General features: G+C 38.7%; 1 protein-coding gene across 4 annotated transcripts in view; it reads left to right on the plus strand.

Moving 5' to 3' along the window:
• The window catches only part of LOC132797241 (integrin alpha-PS2), a 43,785-nt gene that overhangs the window by 17,780 nt on the left and 454 nt on the right, over positions 1-25,551 (plus strand). For 3 of the 4 annotated variants that reach the window (XM_060808858.1, XM_060808857.1, XM_060808859.1), the window contains exons 3-12: positions 1,527-1,651; positions 4,903-5,000; positions 12,296-12,422; positions 16,888-16,949; positions 17,961-18,009; positions 19,909-19,983; positions 21,845-22,239; positions 22,616-23,499; positions 23,565-23,808; positions 23,877-25,526. In XM_060808858.1, the coding sequence (XP_060664841.1) occupies positions 1,527-1,651; positions 4,903-5,000; positions 12,296-12,422; positions 16,888-16,949; positions 17,961-18,009; positions 19,909-19,983; positions 21,845-22,239; positions 22,616-23,499; positions 23,565-23,808; positions 23,877-25,526 (3,709 nt within the window). The remainder of the gene's footprint in view (positions 1-1,526; positions 1,652-4,902; positions 5,001-12,295; positions 12,423-16,887; positions 16,950-17,960; positions 18,010-19,908; positions 19,984-21,844; positions 22,240-22,615; positions 23,500-23,564; positions 23,809-23,876; positions 25,527-25,551) is intronic. The other variant, XM_060808861.1, reaches the window with a different exon arrangement.

Genomic DNA, 25,551 nt, shown 5'->3' on the forward strand with positions numbered 1-25,551 from the left:
AATACCGAATAGTAGTACATCATGGCACGCACATTGACAGCTGTCATTAGCATTCATTGCGGAAGCGCGGCAAAAACTCATTGAAGGGCCGCTGCCTGGACGGAGACTGCCATAGAGGTTGAGACTGTGACTGCGACTGTGACTGCGACTGAGACTGGGGTGCAGTAAATGGGCCTTCATTAAAATTGAAAATAATAAAACTCAACTCTCTCTAAATAAATATACGACGCGAGTTGAGTTGAGTTGAGTTGGCAACGGCAAATCAAACACTTGAGAGTTGATTAAAAACGGCCCTCGGCAAAAAGGGTCTGCCCCCAATGCTTACCACACACTGCCGCATGCCGCATGCTGCATGCCACATAGCCCACATGCAACAATTTGACGTTTGACTAAAGCGCAGAAAGCATAAGAGAGCGCGAAAAGAGATGAGCCAAAATCCGCACAGATGCGTGCAACAAGCATCAAAACGCTGGGCACAAAAGTATTCAATTTCTAAGCGCACATGAATGAATGAATGAAAGAATGAATGAAAGAATGATGTTGCACTCAATCAAAGTGAATGCGGAGTGAATAAAGTCTTGTTAATGGGCATCGAATGGGTCAGCACTTGGCATTTAGCAATCGATTGTTGTATTTCCAACTAAGGTTTAGAAAACTTTACTTAAATAGGTTGAGGTAGAGAGGAAGAATATATTGATATTATATTTTAATATTTTTGCTATGAAGCTGTATTTCTATGCTTACAAATTTGCTACTATTTTATCTCCATTTTTGACATTACTTATATTTGCATCACTTAGTATTAAAATGTTTAAGAATACTGAATTTCCTTCACATATTTCTGTTTGCAACAGCATCTAGATATATTCTAAAGTGATCTTAACTATTGAGACAGTCAGAATAAATTGATTACTGCAATTAATTTAAATAAACTATTGTTTTACTGAACATTTAAGCAATTCAGTATATTTTTAATACTAAATCTAATACGTTTTATGTTATATTTTCTATATTTCATGATTACGGTAATTAACTAAAATACAATATTGTTGAATTTAACATTTAAACAATTCAGTATATTTTTAATACTAAATCTAATATTTTTTATGTTATATTTTCTATATTTCTAAAGTAGAATATTGTTGAATTTAACAATTAAACAATTCAGTATATATTATACATTTGTTTAATGTTGTATTTACTTCATTTGTTTTATGTTTGTCATAATAATTCTGCTTTTGAAACTTCATAAAATACTCAAATTTCAAAATGAAGCATTTGCATTACGAGCTGCATATATTTAGCACATAATTATGTTATTTCAATTTAGTATTTCATTCAATTCTTTAATTATACATTTTTTAATTTCGCGTATTTTGATGAAGTATTTGTGTGAAGAAATACTCTTGCTTTATTTGGTATTTCATTTGCTTTCTATGCTTTATATATAGTAGTTATATCAATCATATATTTTTATCGACATTCGGACATGTATCTAATGCATTTCTTCATTTGTATCTTTGCAGTTTGATTGTGGGTGCACCCAAGTACGATACATCGACGTATCAGGAGAATGTGAAGGAGGCTGGCGCCGTCTTCAAGTGCACGATGCAGGACGATGATTGTCAGCTGGTCGCATTCGATTCGAAAGGTGCGTATTTAGTTTTGTTTTTTAATGACTGCGAACTAAGAGAATGTAGAAGAAGAAGAACGGGGAGGAGGGAAGGGAGGGGGAAACTGGCGCCAGTTTAGGGCGAGTTCTCAATGAACTTTTGCGCTTCAGTCGACGGCGGCTTTCGCTTTTGGCGCCAGTGACAACAGCAGCGTAAAATGCAATTAGTTATTTATGGCTCACACGCATGCGCAGCGATTTTGTTTTTAGTATGCAAAATGCGAAAATGCAAAATAGCATTAAGGAAACAGAGTGCGAAAAATAAAGAGATGCAGTGAGGAAGGGAGGAAGGGAGGGGAGTTGTTGTGCTTGGCTGCCGTTTATGAGTATTATTTTTTTTATTTTTAGACGTAGTGTTGCATATTGCTGTTGCATTTCTTTGGCATCGCAACTTCCTTAAGCGCAAACGGAAATGATAAACAGGCGGCCTCGAAAATAAACAGACGCCCATTTTCAAGGTTCACCCGTCTGGCACCTTCATTAACAAACTCTTCTCGCGTCGCCTTGCCACCAACTTTTTCCATCCTTTACTCCCTCTCTCTTTCTCTTTAATATGCTGCCTCCCTCTCACTCTCCTTTGTACACTTCCTCTTTCGCTCCTCCTCTCGACAATTTGCTGCAACGGATGCGCAAATAAAAATTATTCGCTTTGTCGACAATGATGATGACGATGACGATGATGTTGATGTTGATGGCGTTGCAGAGTGCAGAGAGTGCTGTGGCATGCTACATTCTGTGCTGTGGCGTGTGCTGTGCTCCACTGCACTTCCACTTACAATGCCAGAGACTGTGATACCCAGCAAAGAGTTGTGCAACAAACTTAGCTTGCATTATGTTACTTCACTTGAATTGATTTCTTCTGCATTTCTAGAAATTATTCTATATTTCGATCTGTTAAAAATTAACATGTATTTATTCTAAAAAATGTTCTAATTTTCCAAAATTTTTGTAACCATGATTCGATGGAGCAAAGTTATTGTAAAAAATTCTTTAATTTTGTTACCATCCGATTTTCTAATAAATTTTTAAATATTCTTAAATTTTGGTACCAATTTTCGAAAGAGAAAAGTTATTTTCATAAAATTCTCTAATACTAAGTTATTGTAATAAATTCTCCAATACTATTAAATATAGTTTTCATTTAATTTTGAGTAGATTTTCCATATAGGAAAGTAAACTTTTTATCTATTCACAATTGTGTTGCCCAACTCTCTCTTAGCATATTATCGTAATATTCTCAGAGTTTCATGAATATTATTGCTACAATATAACAGTTGTGTGATGACCATTAGATGAGCTCGTTCTTCTCTCAAACCTCGAATGAATGCTTGAAAGATTATTCAATTCAGCTTTTGACTTTTTTATTACACTCCCTAAAAATAGTTGTATGCTATACATAATTCCATTTCTTTGCCATGCTAGTCATTAAATTCTCCCTTTCTTTATGCTATGCTAGTGACTTTTTTCATTCTTCACTTAAAATTGTATTTTACAAGCTTAGAACTTGCTGCTTTGCTCAGCTCGAGTTGAAGCTGTAAATTTGATATTCTGAATATTTCAAGAAGCAGCATTTAGAGGGTATCTAGTAAGTCGGACAACGATCAACGATTATTGTGTAGGGCGCCTTTTTTGCATATGGTTGACTGGCTTGTAACCTGCATCTGAACCAGTCATAAATATGCAATTTCATTTTGTGGCTGCTGCTGTTGTTGCTGTTGCTGTTGCTGTGACTGGCGGCTGAGGCTGCCAACACCTCAAAAACTCAAATTGCTGACGCGTGCCGAATGCGGGGTTAGCTGGGGCGAAAGGGGCAGGACAATGATGATGATGATGATGACGACGATGGTGATGGGGGCAAGCCCAAAGTGAGATGCATAAATTGTGATCGGGGTTCTAAGTGTTCGCTTAGTAATATTACCTTTTAAGCCTTCTCTTTCTCTTATCAACAATCAAATGTTTCTATCGTATGCTTGCTAAAAACACCACACTAAAATCTTACAACATATATCACACACAAAAAGGAGTCAACAGGTGCTTCATTCAGCTCGCAGGTTTGTTCATCAATCAAGAATAGATACACTAATCGTTGTGCTAGAATTAGTCAAGCGTATATGCAAATGATCTCAGCACTGATTCATCGCAAATGTATTGATTACTCATGCGCATTTTTAAATATGAGTGTATTCATCTATTCATTCACATTCACATTCACAAATGCACAACTTGAACTCTCACCCACCAGCAACAAAAAAAAAAATAAACATCATTCATTCATGAATTCGCTTGAATTCAGTCTTTAATCATTTTGCAGATTTGCAACTCATTCAATCGCAAGATATCTTTTGCAAGTTCTCGGGAATTATTTATCAATCTGGAGAAGTTTAGTAACTTTTTCTCGGTATTATGTTTGCTACAAATCATTTCAATTTGATATTATCTTTATTACATCTCAAATGGTTTCATAATTGTTGGCAAATTAAGCATTATTTTTATTTTTAAAATGTGACAAAATTTAAGCAGCAATCGTTGTATAATTATTGCTGTCAGTCAGCTTTCAATCAATGTCAATCAAAGTATTCAATTAGTGTTTCGTCTGCTTTGCAAATTGTTTTCGCATTTAAAAACCTATTCATAAATTTCCATCTCTAAGTACTCTTCAGTTATTGCAATTCGTTTCATAATATTTTTCTCGTATCCATCATATGTCATTAAAAACTCATTTGATCATCCCTTAATCTTACGCGACATTCAATCAAATGCTGTAAGCACTTCAATCAACACCTCACCCTGTACATAGGCAAGTCCACTTATAGCACAGCACTACCCCTAGCATATATAGCATATATAGTCTCGTCATAAATCATTGCCAAACATGAACGGAAGTGGCCATTATGCCATTATTTGCCCAAGTGCCTTGTTTCTCGACCAACTTAATTAGTTTGCTTTTTATTATTTTTCACATATTATTTTCTTCGCTCTTCGCTTCGTTTGTGGTTTTTTCTTGGACCTCTCTTGGCTTTGACCTCTCCTCCACTTTTGAATAACATATTAATTTCAGCAAAATTTTCATTTCCGTCCAATTTCGTGTTCGTTACTTTGCGTGCAACGCTTTCGAATTTAAAGTCCACATTTCGTTTATATGTGTGCTTCTCTTATTTTTTGTCTTCTGTCGTTTGATAAATGTCATTTGAATTTCTTATACTAATTGCTATGCTTTCCTCTTCCCATAGGCAACAATCGCAATAACAAACACGAAATCATCGATCGCAAGTCGTATCAATGGCTTGGCGCAACAGTTGCTACAGGCAGACACAGTGATTTGGTTGTGGTAAGTATTCCAATTATAACTAGCTTTAAAAATGTAGCTTTAATGATACAAAATGCTACTACTAGTGTTATAGATATAATAATAGTTGACCTGTTTTCAAAAAGTCCATCATTATATTCATAACATTACTTTTATTGAAGGGTTTAAGTAAAACTCAGAGCTTAGATTAGGTTTTGTTTTACATTTCTTTAAAAATCTTAGAAGTTAGTCAGAAACAATTTTGTTCGGCATATTTTGGTATTTTGTAAATGTGGTAATATATCAATATACCAAATGTACATTTCAGTATATTCCATATTTGTTTGGTATATAAATTTGGTATATTTGATCGACAATACAGATATATGGCAATAAAAATCTGCTGCTTTGACTGCGAAATCGATATATTTTGAATATAGGAGTATATCAATATACTAAATACACATAAAAGTATATATAGTATTTTTTGATATATTGTTTTGATATATTTTAGAAATAATAATGATATATGACAAGAAAAATCTACTGCTTTGGTTGAGAATTTGGTAAATTTTGAGTGTAGGAATATATTATTATACCAAATATAAACTTTAGTATATTAGTATTTTTTCGGTACATAAAAAGCTGCTGATTTGGCCGAGAACTTGGTATATTTTTCATGTAGTAATATATCAATATACCAAATATACATTTCGGTATATTATTTTGATATATTTTCACACTGAAAATATCTTTTTGTAATATTGTTTTACTTTTTACATATTTGACCCAGTTTATAGCACTAATATATACTATACCTATAACAAGCCAGCGGGCAGACAAATTAACACATCAATAACTGCTTAGATAAATCGCTTTAGTTCAACACCTACAAGAATTATTTAAAATACCTCAAGATAAGATGTGCCCGCTTTAAGCATGCTAAGTAATACGCTCTCTCTTTCCCTCACTCTGTCTATCTCTATCTATCTTTAGTTAGTCTAGTTTGTTGTGGCGTGTCGTTTAGCTTTGAACTAGTTGCGCAGCATACATTGTTAGGAAATTACGACCACAAAGGCAAAAGCCGCAGAATATCCAATTGAATGGTTACTTTATCGCTGTCCATGTTAATGTGATACCATAATGAGACTCTCGCTTTCAGCGACCGCCCAGTCAGCTGACCCACTGACTGACTGACTGACTGCACCTCCTTTACCTACAGTTTTGTCCAGCCTGATTGTTTGATTTTTAATGCGCATTCGATGGCATCATCGAAGAACGCAACGATAGCAGCGCTCGTTAAATGACATCGTCTGAGGTTCTCTTTCGCGCTCCCCTGGGATTGAAAGTGCAAGCAGCCAGACAACAGATTGGGAGAGCTGTGTGGGGCAACTGTGAAATGAGAGATGGGAAATGGGGAAATGGAGCTCACAATACACAATACCAAACAGGTGGGCGATGGCGCATAAAAGCTGAAACTGAAAATGGAAAAGAAACACAAATCCGAAATGACATTTTGTTTTTTTTTTATGACAATGTCGTACGCAAGTTTTAGTCTTTTTTCTTCTTACTGCTCGGTTTTTTTCTTAGTTTTTGTGTCAGCTGCGGTGGGTGTGCAATGCCGTTACATGTGTCTGTGCATGTCGAGCTATACGTTGATACCCTGTAATGGAATATAACAAGAAACAGTTGTTATGAATTTAATGCTTTTTAGACAATTTTAGTAAACCTCTAAAAAATGCAATTCTAATGTTAAAGCTTTACAACTTGTTTAAAATGTATATTATAATTTTTCTTAAATATTCTGAAAATTTTAATACTATATCAACACTCTAGCTAGTTTTTCTAAAGCTCTTAAAAAATGCAATTCGGTAGGTAAAGTTTTACAACTTGGCTTACTTAAAGATAACAAATTTAAATAAATATTCTGAAAATTTCAGCAGCTTCCATAGCAAAGAATATAAGTTTTAATGGTTCATAGTTAATTTGCAGCTCTTTCAGGTTTCTAGGGTATTTGGTAGTCACACTTGTTGCTCTCACGCAGTGTTCAGCTGTGTTTTGTTGCTGTCTTAGGTTGATTTGTTGTTTGGTGCTGGGCGACAGTGAAATATTCTGAATGCGTTTTGATTTTGTTGTCATCTTTTGTGGTCGCATTAAACGTGGTCGTTTCTTTCGATTGCGTCAAGTAAACCACACACACACATACACACACATCGAGTGTATGTGTGTGTGCTCTGTTTAAGGTGCGCCACAGTCGCAACTTTGGTTAATTGCGTTGGCGTCGTTGGCCAAGCCAAAAGCCACAAACCATCCACCCACAGAGAGCGAGAGAGAGAGTGAGAGGAGCATTTGATTTTCACTTTAGTTCTCAATTAACTTTGATTTGGCCCATTTGATTTGGCAAAAGCACATAGCAAAACCGTTAACATTGATGGCCTAAACAACAACAGCAACAACAGCGACGTCCTTTTGTTGTTACCTTCCTTCTTTTCTATTTTTTTGTTGCTTTGTTGCTTTGTTGACCATCGATGTCCAGGTCACTTCCGCCACGTGCGGCACCCACTGCTGACCTGATCCGCTTCGCTCCGTTCCACTCTGGTCTAGTCTCTTCTCGCTTGGCCTTCAAATGCCCATTAAGAGGCCATCGATTTATGTGTGCACCAAGTGCGCCCAATTGCCGACTCGAACTCGAACTACATCATCCACAGCTAACAATGGCAACACAACCTGAGCAGTTTTCACAATTATGAAATGGTAGTTAAAGCTACACATTCTTATGCTTGTGCTGATATAAAATATGATATGATAGGATCTATTTTGATACGTTCTTAAAGTTTTATTTTTAAAAAGTAGCCAAGTTCTTGCTTAATTCATAAATGAACTACTTCGAAAACAGTTTATCTAATCAATAGACATTTTCTTTAAATTGGAAAACAATTTCTCATCAACTTAATGAATAGTAAAACTTTAGATTCAATTATAAAATATATACGTATGTAAAATATATATGTAGTATCTAGAAAAAAAAGTGTTTTATCAAGGTTGTTTGATGCCAAAATGAAAGCAAGAAGGTTTATTCTTAAATCAATATAAAAATTCTACAAATAACTAGATTGTCCAATCTTCGCAATTATAATCTTGTTTTAAGAATAGAAAAATCTGAAAATTGAACCAAGAAGGCAATATCTGAAATCAAATTAATCGGTAATGATTTGCGGCATCTCTACTTACCAGAAATTTTGTAATTCTAATTTGAAAGGCATTCTAACATTTTAAGAAACAGGAAAACCAATTATTTTGTTAACATCGAAAAGTTCTTAAATTAAGATTTAAATTTTTCTTTTTATTCTGGAATAAAACATTCTTTAATTAAGATTTTAATCACAAAATAAGATGTTTTTAATCTTAAAATACAAATTAAACAAAAAAATCTTGATTTAAGATTGTTTCAATCTAAAAATCTTATTTCAAGATTGTTTTGTTTTAATATTGAAAAAATTAAGATTTGCAATCTGGTTTTTAATCTATATTATTTCTTCCTGTGCATGGTCTACCAAATAAGATATTTACTGTTTAAATACAACTTATATATTTATTTTATTATTTAGTTACGTAGCTATTTAGAGATCAGCATCAATAAGATGAACAATCTATAGCAATTCAGCAAAGTCTTCATGCTCTCTTCGAAAGGGAATGCTGGCAAAGTTTTGCTATTTGTAGATTAATTTATTAGATTTTTCTTTAAATGGAAACCATGCGAATGATGAACAAATTAACAGCATTTTTGTTGTTGCTGTTCTGTATTTGTTGCGAACTGAACTAAATGCGAACTGCGATGCCAAGGTGACATCACTTTGAACCCGAGATCGACAATTGCCGATTGTCGGTTTGGTTTGGTGATTGGATTGGATTGTGGTTGGTGCTATTGCTATTCTTATTGCTATTGGTATTGGTATTGGGAGTGGTGCATTCGGACGTTGCCTTGGGCAGCCGTGTTGCAGCTTTGCTGTTGGGGCATGTGCCGCATGTCGTGCGGTCTCGTTTCGCGTTTTGTTTGTTGTTGCTGTTGCTTTTTGCTGCGATTGCGACATGATCATCGACACGATCTCTGTAAAATTGCCAAAGCGCTATTGAACTCAAATATGGACAGGCAGCAACACAACAAAAAATAAAAGGTGGAGGGTCCGTTCGCATCCTTGCGCAGAACTTTTAACTTTGCATTCGCAATGGTAACGTCTGCATGTCGGCCATGTCAAGCGTGTTGACTTTTGACTTTTTGCCAGTTTGTTGTTGCTGCAGCTCAACAACAACAGCACTACGTTCTCCCCGAAAGTGCAGTTTAATGTCTCAAAAATTTATCGCTGGCATTTCGGTATGCACTCTGCTTGCCCAACATGGGCAATAAACCAACAAACCGCAGAACCAACGAAAAAAAGATACTCATACAAAAAATAGGGGGAAAAAATGAAAACCGATTGAAAATATGTTTGCAAGCACCGTTAATGCCCCTTTGAGAGATCAAACAATCCAAGTAATAGGCTTTCAAATTGCAGTTTAGCGCATTAATTGAGTGAGTTTCGCTTCAAGGCGCCCAACGTAGGGCGACCTTACGGCAAAGCTTCAAAGCACAATTTTATTTACATGCACATGTAAGCTAACAAGATGACTTGTGGGTGGCGTAAGCTATGAGTTATGAGTTCATCTATTAGAATTGTGGCTCACAGACAAAGAGAGCATTATGTAAATGCGGTAAAGCCAAGCTCTGCGTATTCAATGTTGATCTAACCCAGTCTCTAATGAAGATGAAGTTATGGCATGATCTTCACTAACTGGAGTAGCTAATCCAAGCATACAAACACACAGATGCAGTTATGGCTGAAGTTATGAGGAACTGGAAATGGCCAAATGGCGCTCAACGTGAGGCAGCTGGGCACTTCACGGCGACTGCCTGGCCATTTGCATATCTAACTATCTTAACCGCGAACAGCGAAGCAAAAGCAAACAACTTGCAGTCTTTTGGGCTCTCTACACTCCTCGGACTGATAATAAAGTTTTTAATAGGAAAATGCTATTAACTTATTGGCCGCGCTCGGTGGGCCAAGACCAAGCTGCTGCTGCTGCGGGTCGTTGCTGGACTTGGACCAAATAAAGATACGACGCTGAAGTCGCATTATGAATTCAATTGAATTGTTCAATGGGTCCCAAACGTGAAGAGACTGGAGACCAGAGACCGGAGACTGCAGACTAAGGACTTCTTTGCCTGCGGCGAACTGATTGTCTTTATTTTGATTTTATGGGTGCATTGAGTGCACCTGAGACGACAGCGATATGAATGCAGACTATGCAGATCTTCAGGCCAGCAGCCAGGGCTGCAATAAATATTTAACAGTCAACAGCGATGAGCAATTTGATTGCCTCACTCCCTGGTCGTTGCTGTGATTTGGCAGCGACTTGCCTTGCATAATGCGACTGCATAGATTCATGCCTGATTCAGTGGGGGCAGCATTTGAATGAGCTGGGTGTAGCCCAGAGAGAACAACAGAAAGAGAAAGAGAGATAGAGAGAGAGAGAGACATCGTCTTGGCAATGTGATGTGATCAGCATGCATTTTTGGCGATAGCGCGTCATTTTGGAGTTTATGTCAGCGACACAGTCGCAACACAGGTAGAGGCTGTAAAGCTGGAGAGGCTCAAGATTGCTGGCAAGTCAATAGAGCTGCTGCTGCTGTTGGGCTGGCTTTGCAATCCTGCCACTGGCGAATGCCATAAATGGCACAATATGTATAAATTTGTAAAAGTAATTGCAGGCATATGTGCCACAGAGCGGGCATCAAACAATGCCACTACGATTCCGATCCGCAGCCGGACCGAAGCTGCGAGCTTCGAGCTGTAGCTGTAGCTGCATGCCAGCCATATTTGGCATGGGCTATAGGCCCAAGTATTGCGCCCGTCGTTGTCGCTGAGCGTGCGTGTTTTATGTCCAACTGCCAGCCATTTATACATTATAAAACTATATATATATAACATATGTATGTATATACACACAAGCGGTAGAGACCGGGAGGCTGAGGGACAAACGGTCAGACGCAACGACAGCTAGGCAGACAGCGAGACAGACAGAAGAACAGAGAGACAGGCAAACAGAGAGTCAGTCAGACAGACAGGCGAGCGAACAAGACAGACAAGGCACAGTTGTAGCTGAAGCTGAAGCTTGGAGTTGAAGATGGAGATGGAGATGGAGGCTCCAGGGTCGCCTCGCCTCGCCTTGCAACGTAGCGTAGCGTACCATAACGTACCTCAGCTTACCTCATCGCACACAGCTCGGCTTACCTCATCTCAACTCAACTCAACTCGACTTAATTCACCTCCTCCTCCTCCTCCTCTCTGTCTGCTCTTCTTGCCTCGCTTCGTGTCGACTCGGTCCTCATCTTGTAATTCGCCTTGGCCATTTTAGGCTTTGCAGCATTTTCATGATCTGTTTGATGCTATTGTTTCACATTTTCACAACTTCACAACGTGGCATTTGCTGACCGCAAAGCTAAATAATTCTCATGTTGTTTATGTATACCCTGTAAGCTATATGGCAATTGGGTATAAGCGAAGATCATAAAATATGTTTGAATTAAACTTATGATGATACGAACACTATTTGTGTTGAAGGTATGCAAATTGGATGGATTAGAGGCTCTACGTAATACATTAATGATTTAGTAGAGCTACTTATAATGAAAAGCCTCATTATGTACTAAATATTGATAAATACCGTATAATTATATTCATATTTTAAACAAGAGTGAAAATTAAATTAGAATTTCATTATACATATTTAATCTTAATGAAAATTCTCTTAAATTCAATATAAATCAATAATCTACAAATATATTCATATTTTGAGAAAAAAGTGGGACCTAAACTACAATCTGCTTATTTAATTTTAAGGAGCTCGGTTACTGTTTGAGCTAAAGCTATACAATTTGGTGTGTGTCAAGTATGCCACATAATCATAATAATTATTGCTAGATCATATTTGGAGTTATAAACAATTCTGTTTATCCTTAAAGTGCTGTTCCCAGATGAACGAAATCGTCATTTCCGTGCTAAATATAGGCACATGAAGATGGACAAAAACGGTCACTCTAAAATTTGTGGAACTTGCGAAAGCTTTTCGCAGGTCTTTCGTTCATCTGGGAACAGCACTTTACCTCTAAAACTTTACCAAACCAACAAATAATATGCCGACAAATCAAGAAAATATCACGCTTACTGCAGAGTATCTTTGCTACCAGTTTTCACAGATGTTTTCATTTATGAACTGTATTTGTATTTGTTTTTTTGCAGGCCTGCGCACCGCGCTATGTCTTCCACACGATGACGCCATCGAGGGCGCTGCGCTATGATCCGGTCGGCACCTGCTTCACCTCGCACAACTTCAAGCAGTTTAATGAGATATCGCCGTGTCGCACAAGTAAGTAGGTCGCCCCGAATTAGATCCATGCACCACTCGAAATCAAAGACAGACAGATACGCAGACTGCATAAACAAAAACGCAACGAGACGAAAGGAAAGGAACGAAAAACGAAACATATTCAACTGCAACTCATGTGATTTGCACTCTATACGTAATTTGAGCTCAGTGCGAGCAGGGAATCCCTTTAAACGCAAATTACACAACCAGCCAGCAGCTAAAAAAAAACACTTCTTTAAAAATATCCGAGGGAAGCGCAAAAATTGTATTATAAAGCCAAGGCCAGGACTTGAGGCGGAGGTGTCGAATGACCATAAAAGAGAACCACAGTCAGAAAGAACCACAGTCAGGCCGTGTGAACTTCAAGTATCAAGTGTCTGTAAGCCATAAGCTGCGGCTAATATTTGGCATTAATCGATAGTACTGTACAATTTGGTGGGTGTGGTTTTTTAGCCTGTGTTTATCGAGAGTAGTGTAGTAGTAAATGAATTATTCACAATTATATTTTGACGGCTTTCAACATGTTATTTACCCTCCTATCTAAACTTGGGTTTATTGATTTTAGAATGAATGAAAATGTGGTCCATTCTTTTTGGTTTTAAAAAGAGCAAATGGTGAATCATTAATAATATTTTGTGGGGCTTCGATTATAAAATCTTACTTTTATTAACCCACTTTTCTTAAGCTGCCTTTATCGATAATATCGATAGTATTGATTTTTTGAGACAATAAATTGTTGTCTACTCTCCTTAGTTATATAAAGAGTAAATAATCATTTGTAATTGAATGTTTTAAGGCTTCGATTCTATAATCGCACTTTTATTCAGTCTCCTTTCAAACGTTGCCTTTATCGATAGTATTGATCGATATTTTAATCAATTTTCGAAGAGTTTAAATATTTAATCTTACTTTTCTGCGACTCAGTAATATTAGGAGTTGGAGGGAAGAATAATTAGCTGTTACTCGATTTATTTGTTTGTTAGAAAACTTGATCGATGCCCTGCATGAATTTAAGACGAGTTATTTATTACTAACGATAGTAACGCTCGATCAATCGAAACGCTGCTCAGCTTTGTTATTCTCCTGCATTTTATAATATGCCTGACAGTTCCTTTTGCTTCCGAAGATAGATTTATAGCACTCAACGGACCGTGAATTGCGACAAATATGCTATACACACATACGTATATGTATACTAGATGCTCTACTAATGTTGTTTCGTGTCGTGAAAGTAGCAACATAAAATAATATTCTATATAGATATCAGAGAGATATCATTTTGTGCTGCATTAGGGATGATATTTTTGGTTAATGCCCAACTCACTGCCAATTTGTTTGCTTAGTCATCACATTAGATGTGGCTGCTATATACGCATGTTGTATATACAAACATGTATTTATATATATATGTGTATATATAGTAGCTATATCTCTGTGTGTGCTGGACATGAAGACACACATGTGGCACGGTCGCTGGCGTTGTTGCTGCTCTTGATTATTTTTAGCATCGACAGCAGATGCAGAGCATATAGAGACACACATCGTCTTGATTATACACACGATTACGCGTATATACATATATACTATACAATATAGTATCTATGCACCTAGCGTCTACTCTCTCCACTTTCGACTCTTCATTTCTAATCTGCCAACCGCTTTATCAGCTGAAATTTTTTTATAATTTGCAAGATGATCTCCTCATTTAGTGAACCATTTCTTCTTGACACTGAAAAAGATAATCCCAAATGAAAGTGATTTGGAATTTGGCATTGAGCAGGGACGGAAGTTTTTTTATTTTTAAGTTTAAATTTTATTGAGCAATTGAAATTATTGTACTCGTGGAAGTTATTTATGAATTTTGTTGTATGGCAAAATACGCCTACTGAAATCAGCTCTTGGTAGCTTTGGTTGACAATCTGGTATATTTTAGTACTCTATGGAATATTTTGAATGTATATATACCAAATATAGGTATTGGTATATTTTAGTATATTAATTCGGTATATTTTAAGAGTAATACTGAACGTTTTTGCTCTTATTCAAAAAGGACTGTAGCTGTTTTACTTATTTATATCAATTCCTTAATTTCTTAAATCTCCAATCGAATATTTGCTTATTTAAATATGTATTTAACACTGAAAAAAAGCAATCAAAATTCGCAGAACTAGTTTAACACTCGCGCAGCGATTGCTCAATTGACTGCAATCGAAGCCCAATTCGAATTCCCATTCTTCGATTGAGGGCCAATTTAATGATTCTAAACGCATTTTCCAGACGCTGCTCGACTCAATGTCCACAATACTCAATACCCAGTGGTGTTGTTGCGTTATTAATGTTGTCGTGTTGTCGCTGTCGATGTTGATGTTGTTGTTGTGAAATGATTAGCAGCGACAACAGCAGCGACAACAGCAGCAACAACAGCAGCAACAGCAGCTACTCATCACATGACAGTTGGGCCAGCACATTCCGACATTACTGAAAGCAATAAATACCAACTTAACGCACAAAATACCAAACTAATAGTTAAGGCGAATAACATACACAAAAAAAACAATATAAATAAAATGAAAAGAGCAGAAATCAGAATTAAAGAATGGAGAAAAAAGGGTTAAGAAGAGGGAGCAACAAAAAAAATCAAGTAAGAAAGCGACAGTCGAGTGTGCGTGACTGTGAGATACCCGCTACCCATTATAAAAAGTATACCAAATATTATACCACAAAAATACTAAAAGGTCATATTTGGTATACAGATGAACTAAATTCAAAATATACCAAAGAGGCCAAAATATACCAGATCGTCTTATAATACTAAAATATACCAAAGGCCATATTTAGTATATCGTTGAAGTAGCACAATAGCATAATGAGTGAGGTTTTCTACTAAAAAATATACCAAGTTATATATTGCAATATACTAAAATATACTGAAGTCCATATTTGGTATATCGTTGAAGTATTACATTTGAAATATACCATAGAGGGCAAAATATACCAGATTGTCATACACCGCAAAAATACTAAAATACACCAAAGGTCATATAATATACCATATAGATCAATCAACTTCTTCTAGCTTGTGAGATCTACGAACGTATACGGACAGACAGGCAGACGGATGGATAGACATGGTTATGTGGTCTCGGCTGATCAAGAACATATGTACTTTATACAAAGTTATAATACCCTTTTACCCTTTGGGTAGCGGGTATAAAAAGAAGAAAACAACAATAACAACAAAAAAACTGCCCAAGAGAGCGACAATCGTTGAGAAGGAACCGCCGCCAAGTGGCGCGTCGCTTTAGAGTCTTCTTCAGTCTTGTGGAGTCTCTTCAGTCTTCTTCAGTTCAAGTCCGATTCCGCAGTTGTCCAACTGCTGTTGCTGTTGCTGCCCTTGCTAAGACTAATTGTAATTCAAGACGGGGGCGATTTTATTATGGGAATTACTACAACTGCACACACACAACGCACAATGCGCTGTTGTCCGGTGTGTGAGAGAGAGACTCAATGCTGTTGTTGTTGTTGTTGTTGTTGTTGTTGCTGTTGTGTCTCAACTGTGTGCCTTAAAAGTTGACTTATGGCGAGAAGGCAGCCAGCAACATGTTGTTGTTGCTGTTGCAGTTGTTGAACGTTCAAATTGAAACACTTCGGAGACAAATTGTTATCGTTTAATTTGATCAAACGCACGATCTGCCTGTTGATTTTCTGCCCGAGGCAAAAAGCTGGAAAAAAAAGCGCGACATGTTGCTGCTGCCAGTTGCTGCTGCTGCCAGTGGTTGCTGCTGCCGCAAGCATTGCGTGATTTTTATTTGGTAGCAAAGGCAAACAGCAGGCACAAAAAGGCACAGCGACAAAAGGATGTGGAGGCTTGCTTTTGTGGTCAACAGTTTTGGATGCGGACGCCAACTCAATGAATGTGGTTGCTGCTTTTGCTGTTGTTGTTGCTGTTTCTGTTGCTGTTTGTTGGCCTTTGGGGCTGGGCCTGTCTGCAGCCTTTTGTTCTGGCAATCTGCCGCTGTAGTTTATTGTATTTTCATTTCAATGTCCATTCTCTGGTTGTTTGCAGTTCGCAGTTCTGTTCAATGTTGCTGTTGTGCCCATTGTTGTTGCCTTGAGGATCATACTCTCAGACGCGCTCTCTAATCCTTTTATGTTGTTCGTGTGGTTGTCCTATTTTTTTTTTGTTCTTTGCCTGACAAATCACTGGCTCAATTTATTGCATTGCTCTGGTAATTATTTGCAATTTATTGCCGCTTTCCCTTCGCTTCGTCTTTTAACAACTGCATTTGCTCTTGACGAAATTACAATACAAAAGTAAACAGACACACACACACACAGAAGATAATATGCATTTGCTGTAATCTCAATTCTGAAATTGTAACTGACATCCTATCTTCATCGTTTCCTCTTCTCTCTTCTCTCTTTATCATCATTCTCTCTTCTTTTTTTTTGTTTTTTTTTGCAGACCTCTGGGGATATCATCGACAGGGCTCGTGTCAAGCTGGCTTCAGTGCGGCTGTCAACAGTGTAAGTACACATTATGAGCAGGCGGGTCCATCAGCTATGAGTGTCACTTTGGCATTACTTAGAAATATAGAAATTAATTCAAATTATTTCGAGCTATTTGCATATAGTATTTTCTCATTTCTCATTAATAGTGATTTGATACTTCAAAACAGTACTAGAAAATATACAAAAATGGGTTGAAGATATTTTATCACTATAAGTGAAGTTCTAGAATTATTGAGTGAGCTTAAATTATTGAAAAGAATTTACAGTATTTCATTTCACTAAAAGGAAGTTCTAAAAAACTATTGAGTCTAGAGAGATTTGTTGATGTACGACATATAATAGACACTTCAAATTACAATTACGAGAAGTAATAAAATATATACAAATATTTAAATTAAAATGTTCAAATACATTTAAATTTTTTATATTATTATATATGTATTTGGTATATGCGGTATATTAATTTCGTATATTTTAAAATACACCAAGCTAATATGTTGTATTTTAATTTAGAATTTTTATCAAGTGTGGTATAAATGTTTAAATATACCGAATTAATATAGCCACAAATACTAAGAATATACCAAATGCTATTTTAGGTATATTGATATAGTACTGTATTCGAAATATGGATAGCGTGTTTAAAAAAAATAATAGTTATCCACCAAAAATGTAGAGTATTTATCAGTCTGGCATGCCGCCATTTCGTTGGCTTCTTTGAATACTTTCCAGTTATTATGTGCATGCCATTGCCATTGGGGATAGGTTTTGGGCTTGAATTCTTTGGGTTTGGGGAGTTTCTTTAATTTTTTTTTTTTTTGGGATTGGTTGCAAGTGTGTTGCATTAGGTGTAAAGCGTGAGGCGTGAGGCATGCGGCATGTGGCGTGGGCACGTTTAGTTGGCACCTTGTTGCAATCGTGGCATAGCATTTGCATAAGCAATCACAATCGCAATCGAAATCAGCATCGAAATCTGCAAAAGATTTACAAGAGATTCTCTTATACGTTGCATCTTTTTTTTTGCAGAATGGTTCACGTTTGTTCATTGGCGCACCCGGCAGTTGGTACTGGCAAGGTAAGTGCACGACATGCTAAATACCCGATAGTTACGCTCAAGTATGAATTAAGCCTAGCGAAAAAGTAAAGAAGCAGCTGTCAAGTTGAATATAAATCAAGATTACCTTTGTACCTTGTATGTATTTTGTATTATTTGATATTCGATACTTTCGATATTTGTTGTATTTGTACTATCGTATCGGTACCTTCTAAGTACAACGGCTACTGTATCCATTGTATCTAGTTATAGTTTTTTTTCTAGAACTTTAAGCATCATTACCAACTCAATCCCCCCAACCCAAGCCCAGCTACGAAACCTTTTTGAGCCCCTTTCCTATAGATATACAAACAAACACAAACACACAAATAAACACAGACAAAGTGCCGTAGTCCCGTAGTTTCTGGTTTGATATACACATTTTTATACTTTCCCCCTTTAAAAGGAAAAACTTTCTTTAATTTGTCTTGTTATTTTTGCATTCGAACTTTATGTCCTATGTCCCTCAATTGTCCACTGATTTCCAAGTTAAATTTACGTTTTTTGAACTTTGTGTTAATTTTAGTTTTCAGTTGTGTTTAATTTTTTGAACCCCCAGCATCTTTAGAATTTAGAACGTCCCTAACCTCACAAACAAACACACAATACACACTGGGATAATTGCAATTGTTAATGATGAAACTATTGAGTTGACCTATCGATTACCCGATGTATGTCTCTAACCTAGAACTTTAGATTTAGTTTCCTCTTTTCCCAAATATAATATTTCCCCCACACACATTTCGAATAGTGTAAGATGCCCATGTTTAGTTTAGTTTGTAGTCCTAATTGCGATGCGTTGTCTCGTGCATGTTTGGCTAGAGGAACACAACCTTGGCCAGCTGGACGATAGTATCGTTACTATCGTTTACTATCGCCTGACTGCCACTTAAGTTTGTCATAATGAGTTTTTAAGTGTTGTCGAGTGTTGTTGTCGTCATCCAAAGTTCATTACACAATTGGGCTTAATGTGCGTTCAATGTCGTCGCCACCGCTAAAAAAACAGTACAAAGAAATGAAACCTATTCGAAAAAAGCAACAAGAAACGCAGATTAAATAAGCAAAAACCACATTCATAATGCATTTGTGCAGCTCGACAACGCTCGACGCGCCGAGGAACTAACCACATATTAAGTTTATCGTGTAGTCAGCTCCATAAAATTAATGATAATTTGTTAAATTGAATTATTGACTATTGTAATTGTATCGTAACTTAACCCCAAATCGAGTTATAGCTGCATTTCCTTTGACAATGTATACATCTCTCAATCGCTCTCGACTATAATATATATATACTGTATATCGATATTATCGTAAATTGTAATCGTATTTTGTTATCGTAATTGTAAACTGTAATCGTAACTTTATAACTTTATAACGATAACTGTAATTGTACGCGTCATGTTTTCTCCTAATTGATGACGTTTTTTACCTTGTTTTTTTTTGTCTCCATTTGATTAATATTGTATTATGTATTCTCTCTTTTTCTCTCTCTCTCTCTCTCCTCTCTATTTATACTTCTGTATTTGCTCCTCTATTCACACTCTGTCTGCCTGTCGGCGCAAAATGCATGCACTACAACAACAAAATTTTTCAAATGTTTCGAACAAACCCAAATACGAAATTGAAATGAACTGAAAAATGCGATCATCCTCTCCTAATCGACCAAATCGATCTAATCGTATGCATTCTGTACCGAACGCCATGACCTGTGTCTGTTGTTCAACCCAACCAACCAAAAAAAAAAACCAAACAACCAATCACCAAACAAAAATAAACCAAAAACCGTATCAAAACTTCTGCTATATTAAAACCAAATAAATCCAACAATATAAAACCTTAAATCTATCAAATATTAAACCACGAAAACAAAAAAAAAAGGACAAACCTACTCAATACCGCCCGATGCCGAGTTTCCATTTAAGCCGCCTTTTTATCAGCCCTTCGGCACTGGAGGTAATAATAAATAATAAACGCAAATTACGCTTCTCTCACCGCAAAAAGAAATACCTAATGTAGAACATTTATTATTGATCGATCAACATTAACCACACCACACTATGAAATCGATAAAGTGCCTAAAAATAAACCAAAACCAAACAAACAATTTAAATAATTCAAATTGTAAAAAAGAAAATATATAAATAATAATTGACGAATGGCCTTAAACCCTTTGCCCGCTTCCCTGCTCCTTCCCTCCCCCTACTACCCCCACATAAACAATGGTGTGTGATAATATTATAATCAAATTCGAATTCGAACTCGAACTCATCATCTATCTCTGCGAGGGGCTGTCAAGTCGGTGCAGAAAACTATCGTTACGAGTGGTCATTCCCCTGTCCACGATTTGACAGCGATCGCTAAATTCGCCTACGCCACGCCCCCACGCTCCACGCCCACTCATCGAACGCTTCGCTAACCCACCAATGAAACGAGTGCGGCAAAGCTCGATAAAGCATCCAAGCACCACACGAGGAATACGCAAAAAAACGCGCCAAAATGTCATGTCTGCCTGTCTCTCGTCTCGTCTCGTCTCGTCTAGGTGCACATCAACTGCAGCTCTGGTTGTTGTCTCCACTAAGCATCGCTCACACATACATACATATTTAGTACACACACACACACACATACACACATCCATACGTATTACGCATACGTATCATATCATTTAGTATATAATATCAGAGTCTTAATATGCGCACGCCGTTCAAGCTAGATTTAAGGGCTGCCCACTAGCTACTCTGGTGCTGCCACTTAGCAAGGTATTGAAATTCCTTACAATCACTTGTGTTCATGTTAACTTTCAGCGTAGCTGATAAAATATGTTTTTTAAATTGTAAAAACTTAAATAATCAAAAAAAAAATATTGAATTTAAGAAGAGTTTCTGAGATTAAGCATTAACGTAGAATCTAGTAAGTCTCAATTTGGCACTTAAATTCTAAAAACTTGAATAATCAAAAAAAAATATTGAATTTAAGAAGAGTTTCTGAGATTAAGCATTAACGTAGAATCTAGTAAGTCTCAATTTGGCACTTAAATTCTAAAAACTTGAATAATCAAAAAAAAATATTGAATTTAAGAAGAGTTTCTCATATTAAGCATTAACGTAGAATCTAGTAAGTCTCAATTTGGCACACTTGAATATAATGTTGCCACGCGAATTTGACATTACAACGCAAAAATAAAGCCTCAATTAACGTGATAGTTGACATGAACATGAACCTAATTTGTCTACAATTAAACTATTTAATTGAGAGCGAGCAATATTCGCACTCTCTCGCTTGAGCCGCGTACGTCATTAAGTATACTAAGAAAATAAGTTGTAAGCGAACTTTAAGCTCCTTTAAGCTGTGCGCATGAGCTTTCGTTATGGATTCGGGTCTTGGCTATTAAGTTGTGTTACTAACCGCGGTCGAGGATCGCAGCGTAGTGTGATCCTCAGGGTGTTTTGTTGCATGTATCACCTAGCGCATGCCTCATTTTGGGTCTAAAGACTAATAATATCTTCAATTCGTAGTACAACAAATCGTAGCTCGTAGTTTGTATCGTAGAACTTGTAGTACAATTATTTAGAACTATTGATTGACTTGTTTACAATTACAATTGTTGCTGTTCTTGTTGTTGTTATTGTTATTGTTATTGTTGTCGTTGATATTGTTGATGTTGTTGTTATCATCCAGCATGCCGCAATAATCGTAGCTAAACACAATGGAAACACAAACACATCTCACACCAATAAAAGAATCAAAAACAACAATGTGAATAAATCGCACAACATTTTGGAGCCACATAATCATTGTACCACAATATTCACAGGTACAGCGTATTCACAGGATGTGACCAAGCCGGAGAATCAAGTATTCTCCACCGCTGAGTCTACATCGGCTAACGATGATTCATATTTGGGTTACTCGATGATCACCGGTGATTTTGATGCCGATCGCAGCGAAGATGTTGCTATTGGCATGCCGCGTGGTGCCAATTTGTTGGGCAAGATCGTTGTCAATCGCTGGAACATGGCTAACATCTTCAACATCACCGGTCGCCAGATTGGCGAGTACTTTGGTTATGCCTTGGCCACCAGCGATGTGGATGGCGATGGTCTCGACGATCTGATCATTGGTGCACCGATGTACACCGAACCGGGCAACGTTGAGGGCGAGTACGATGTGGGACGTGTCTATATTCTGCTGCAAGGCGGCAACACACCGGTAAGTCCTGCGGAGTTATGTAATTTAATTTGAAGTTCTTCAAAGTTTAAGGAACTTCCTTGTCGTTCTGAAGATATTCCTTAATTACTCCTGAGGTACTGAAGAGGATCATTACTTCTTCTAAAGTCATTTTTCCAAAAGTCCTCTTTTCCTTGAAACGTACCTTTACTTTGGCTTATGGTAAATCTTTATGTGCTTTCTAAATTATTTTTAAGTCCTAGAAGCTGTTTGCCCGCTTTAAGTGCTTCCTAAGTTATTTTCCCTAAAGCTCTACGGGGATTTCTGATGCCCTTTTGAAGGCCAAAGCCATTTCCTAATATTCCTTCGGGGTTCTCTTAATATCCCTAAATTTATTTAACCGCTTTACACCTGGCAGGCCGAACACTGGACTAGGGAACACATACGCGATGGCTTCCATACCAAGGGTCGCTTCGGTCTGGCGCTCTCCACGTTGGGTGACGTGAATGGCGATGGCTACGGTGACTTTGCTGTGGGCGCACCCTATGACGGTCCCGAGGGTCGCGGTGTCGTGTACATCTATCATGGTTCAGAGACGGGTCCGCTGGCGAAACCTTCGCAAATCATCCGGGCCGAACAGCTGGTGGAGTCCGCTCCCTATCCGCACACATTTGGCTTTTCGCTGTCCGGCGGCGTTGACATGGACAACAACACATATCCCGATCTTGCTGTTGGCGCTTATGCCTCCGATCAGGTTTATATCTTCAGGTCGCGTCCCGTGGCCGCTGTCAATGCTGAGACGTTGTTCTCGAGTACCTCGAAATTGATCAGTTTGGATGAGCGCACGTGTCAATTGCAACGCGATCACAAGTGGGTGCCCTGCATGCCGCTCAGCACCTGCTGGAGTTATACCGGACGTTATCTGCCCATGCAATTGGACTTTGATGTGTCCTGGCTGCTCGATGCGAAGAAGACACGCAATCCCCGCATGTTCTTCCTCCGTGACGAGGGCAAAAACATACGTAACCAGACCATTCGCCTCAACTATGGCCAGCGGTATTGCCTCAATGAAACCGTCTATCTCATGGATGGCGTGCAGGACAAACTGACGCCGTTGGAAGTCGAAGCGCGCTACAATCTGCGCAGCAATCGACCCGCTGAATCGTTAGTGCGACGTCGTCGCGATGTTCTGGAGCCGGTCATCGATCAGAATCGTGAGATTGTGCTACGCGATGCGATCAACATTCAGAAGAATTGCGGAGACGATAACATTTGTGAGCCCGATCTGCATGTGGATGTCAAGTGAGTGCCAGAGATGTCAACTATAGTGTCAAATGCTAATTTGTGTTCCTCTCTAACCTTAATAGAACAATCGACAAATACTACTTTGGCTCACCGGAGCCTTTGACCCTGGAGGTCTTGATTAAAAACAAGTACGAGGATGCCTTCGAGGCGGCCTTTTACATGATGACGCCACGTGATTTGCAGTTCACCAAGCTGCAACAGTTGGGCGATAAAATCGACATGCCCATCACCTGTTCGGCTCCCGATGGCAACAACAACTTTACCATCAAATGCGACATCGGAAATCCGCTGGAACGCAACCAAGTGGTAAGGGCTTGCATTGTATTTTCCCTATTTTTATTCAGTTCTAAACTTATTGCTTGCACTTTGAACAGACACACTTTGCCATCAGCTTTGTGCCCGCCGAGAAACACACGAAGGCCAACAGCTACAACTTCTACTGGGAGGCGAACTCCACGAATCCCGACAGGGCAAACTCCAAGCTGGATAACTATGGCAGCAAGAGCATTGTGATCGATGTGAGGACCGATCTAACCATCAAGGGCACATCGTTGCCCGACTATCAGGTGTACAAGGCCGCTGACTACAAGACACCGGAGAATGCCACCACCGAGGAGGAGCTTGGGCCGCAAGTTGTGCACATCTATGAGCTGCGCAACAATCAGAGTTCGTTCATCAAAGGCGCCGTTGTTGAAATTTATTACCCATACAAGACGCTCGCCGGCGATCATCTGATGTACGTACTCGATCAGCCCGAAACGGGGGGCAAAATCCGTTGCGACCGCATCGATGCCAACGAACTGAACCTCAAGCTCAACGAGAAACAACGCAGCAAATCGTATCTGCATGCCCAAGGTGCCATCAGCAATTCGGTGACGCAGGAGAGCGAAACGAGCGGAGGGCATCTGGAGATCTCGGATGGTGTGCAAACCGGCAGCAATGTGGGCGTCGCCGTGAGCAAGGATATACAGCTCAATATCACCGACAGACAGAAGGAGGTGCTGGAGCGTGAGGATGCCCAGGATGCGGCTGGCGATGCTTCGTATGTGCACTTGGATCGCGCCAATCAAGCGGACGTCAAACAGGAGGCAAGCAACAACATTAATCGCACAAGTGCCACCTTCACCCACACAAGCTTCGGTGGTGGTGCACCCAGCGCAGAGTTGATGGGACACAGCACACACGGACACATTCAGATGGCTTCGCCACAAGTCTACTCCAGCTCCAACTACCAGATGCCTTCACAGCAGCAGCAGCAACAGCAGCAGCAGAAGATCTACTTGGCTGGCGGTGGCGGAGGTTATGGCGGTGCGTTGGACAAGTCCATTTATGGCGGACGCAATGGCAACTTCCGTACAGGCGGACTCGATATGGGCATCAATCGGGGCAACGTGGACAACGAGCTGCACAACAGCCACAACGTGCAGTACGCTCAACAGCAGCAACAGCAACAGCAACAACAGCCGGTGGTGCATCATCGTGTCACCTACAGCTCGAGTGGCAACAGACCGTATTTCGGACGTGAGAACGAGGGCATTTACGATGGTAACAATCAGCAGCAGAATGCTCAGGACTGGAGCACGAGCTCAAGCTCGAGTTCGAGCTCATCGCATCGCTTTAGACGCGAACTTCCAACGCCGGAGGAGCTGCGTCTGGATGAATCGAACAATACGGCACCGTGTCAGGGCATCAATTGTCGTGTACTGCGTTGTTATGTGGAGAATCTCGGTTATGAGGATGCGGATGCTGCTTTTGTGGCCATTCGCGCTCGTATGGTGGCCAAGACCATGGAGAAGGTGGCCTTCAATGCGCCACTGAATGTATCTACACAGGCCATTGCCAAGGTCACGCAATTGCCGTTCATCGGTCAGCCCAAGCTGGAGATAAAGAAGTCCCACGAGATCTTCTACAAGGCGCAACCGGAACCGTTGCAGGTGCCGGATGTGGTGCCACTTTGGGCTGTCGTATTGTCCGCCTGTGCGGGTGCACTCATCTTCCTGCTGCTCGTGCTGCTACTCTACAAAGTGAGTTAAGCTTTGGCATATCACA

The sequence above is a fragment of the Drosophila nasuta genome, chromosome X (genome assembly GCF_023558535.2).
Source record: "Drosophila nasuta strain 15112-1781.00 chromosome X, ASM2355853v1, whole genome shotgun sequence".
In the NCBI taxonomy this organism is placed as follows: domain Eukaryota; kingdom Metazoa; phylum Arthropoda; class Insecta; order Diptera; family Drosophilidae; genus Drosophila; species Drosophila nasuta.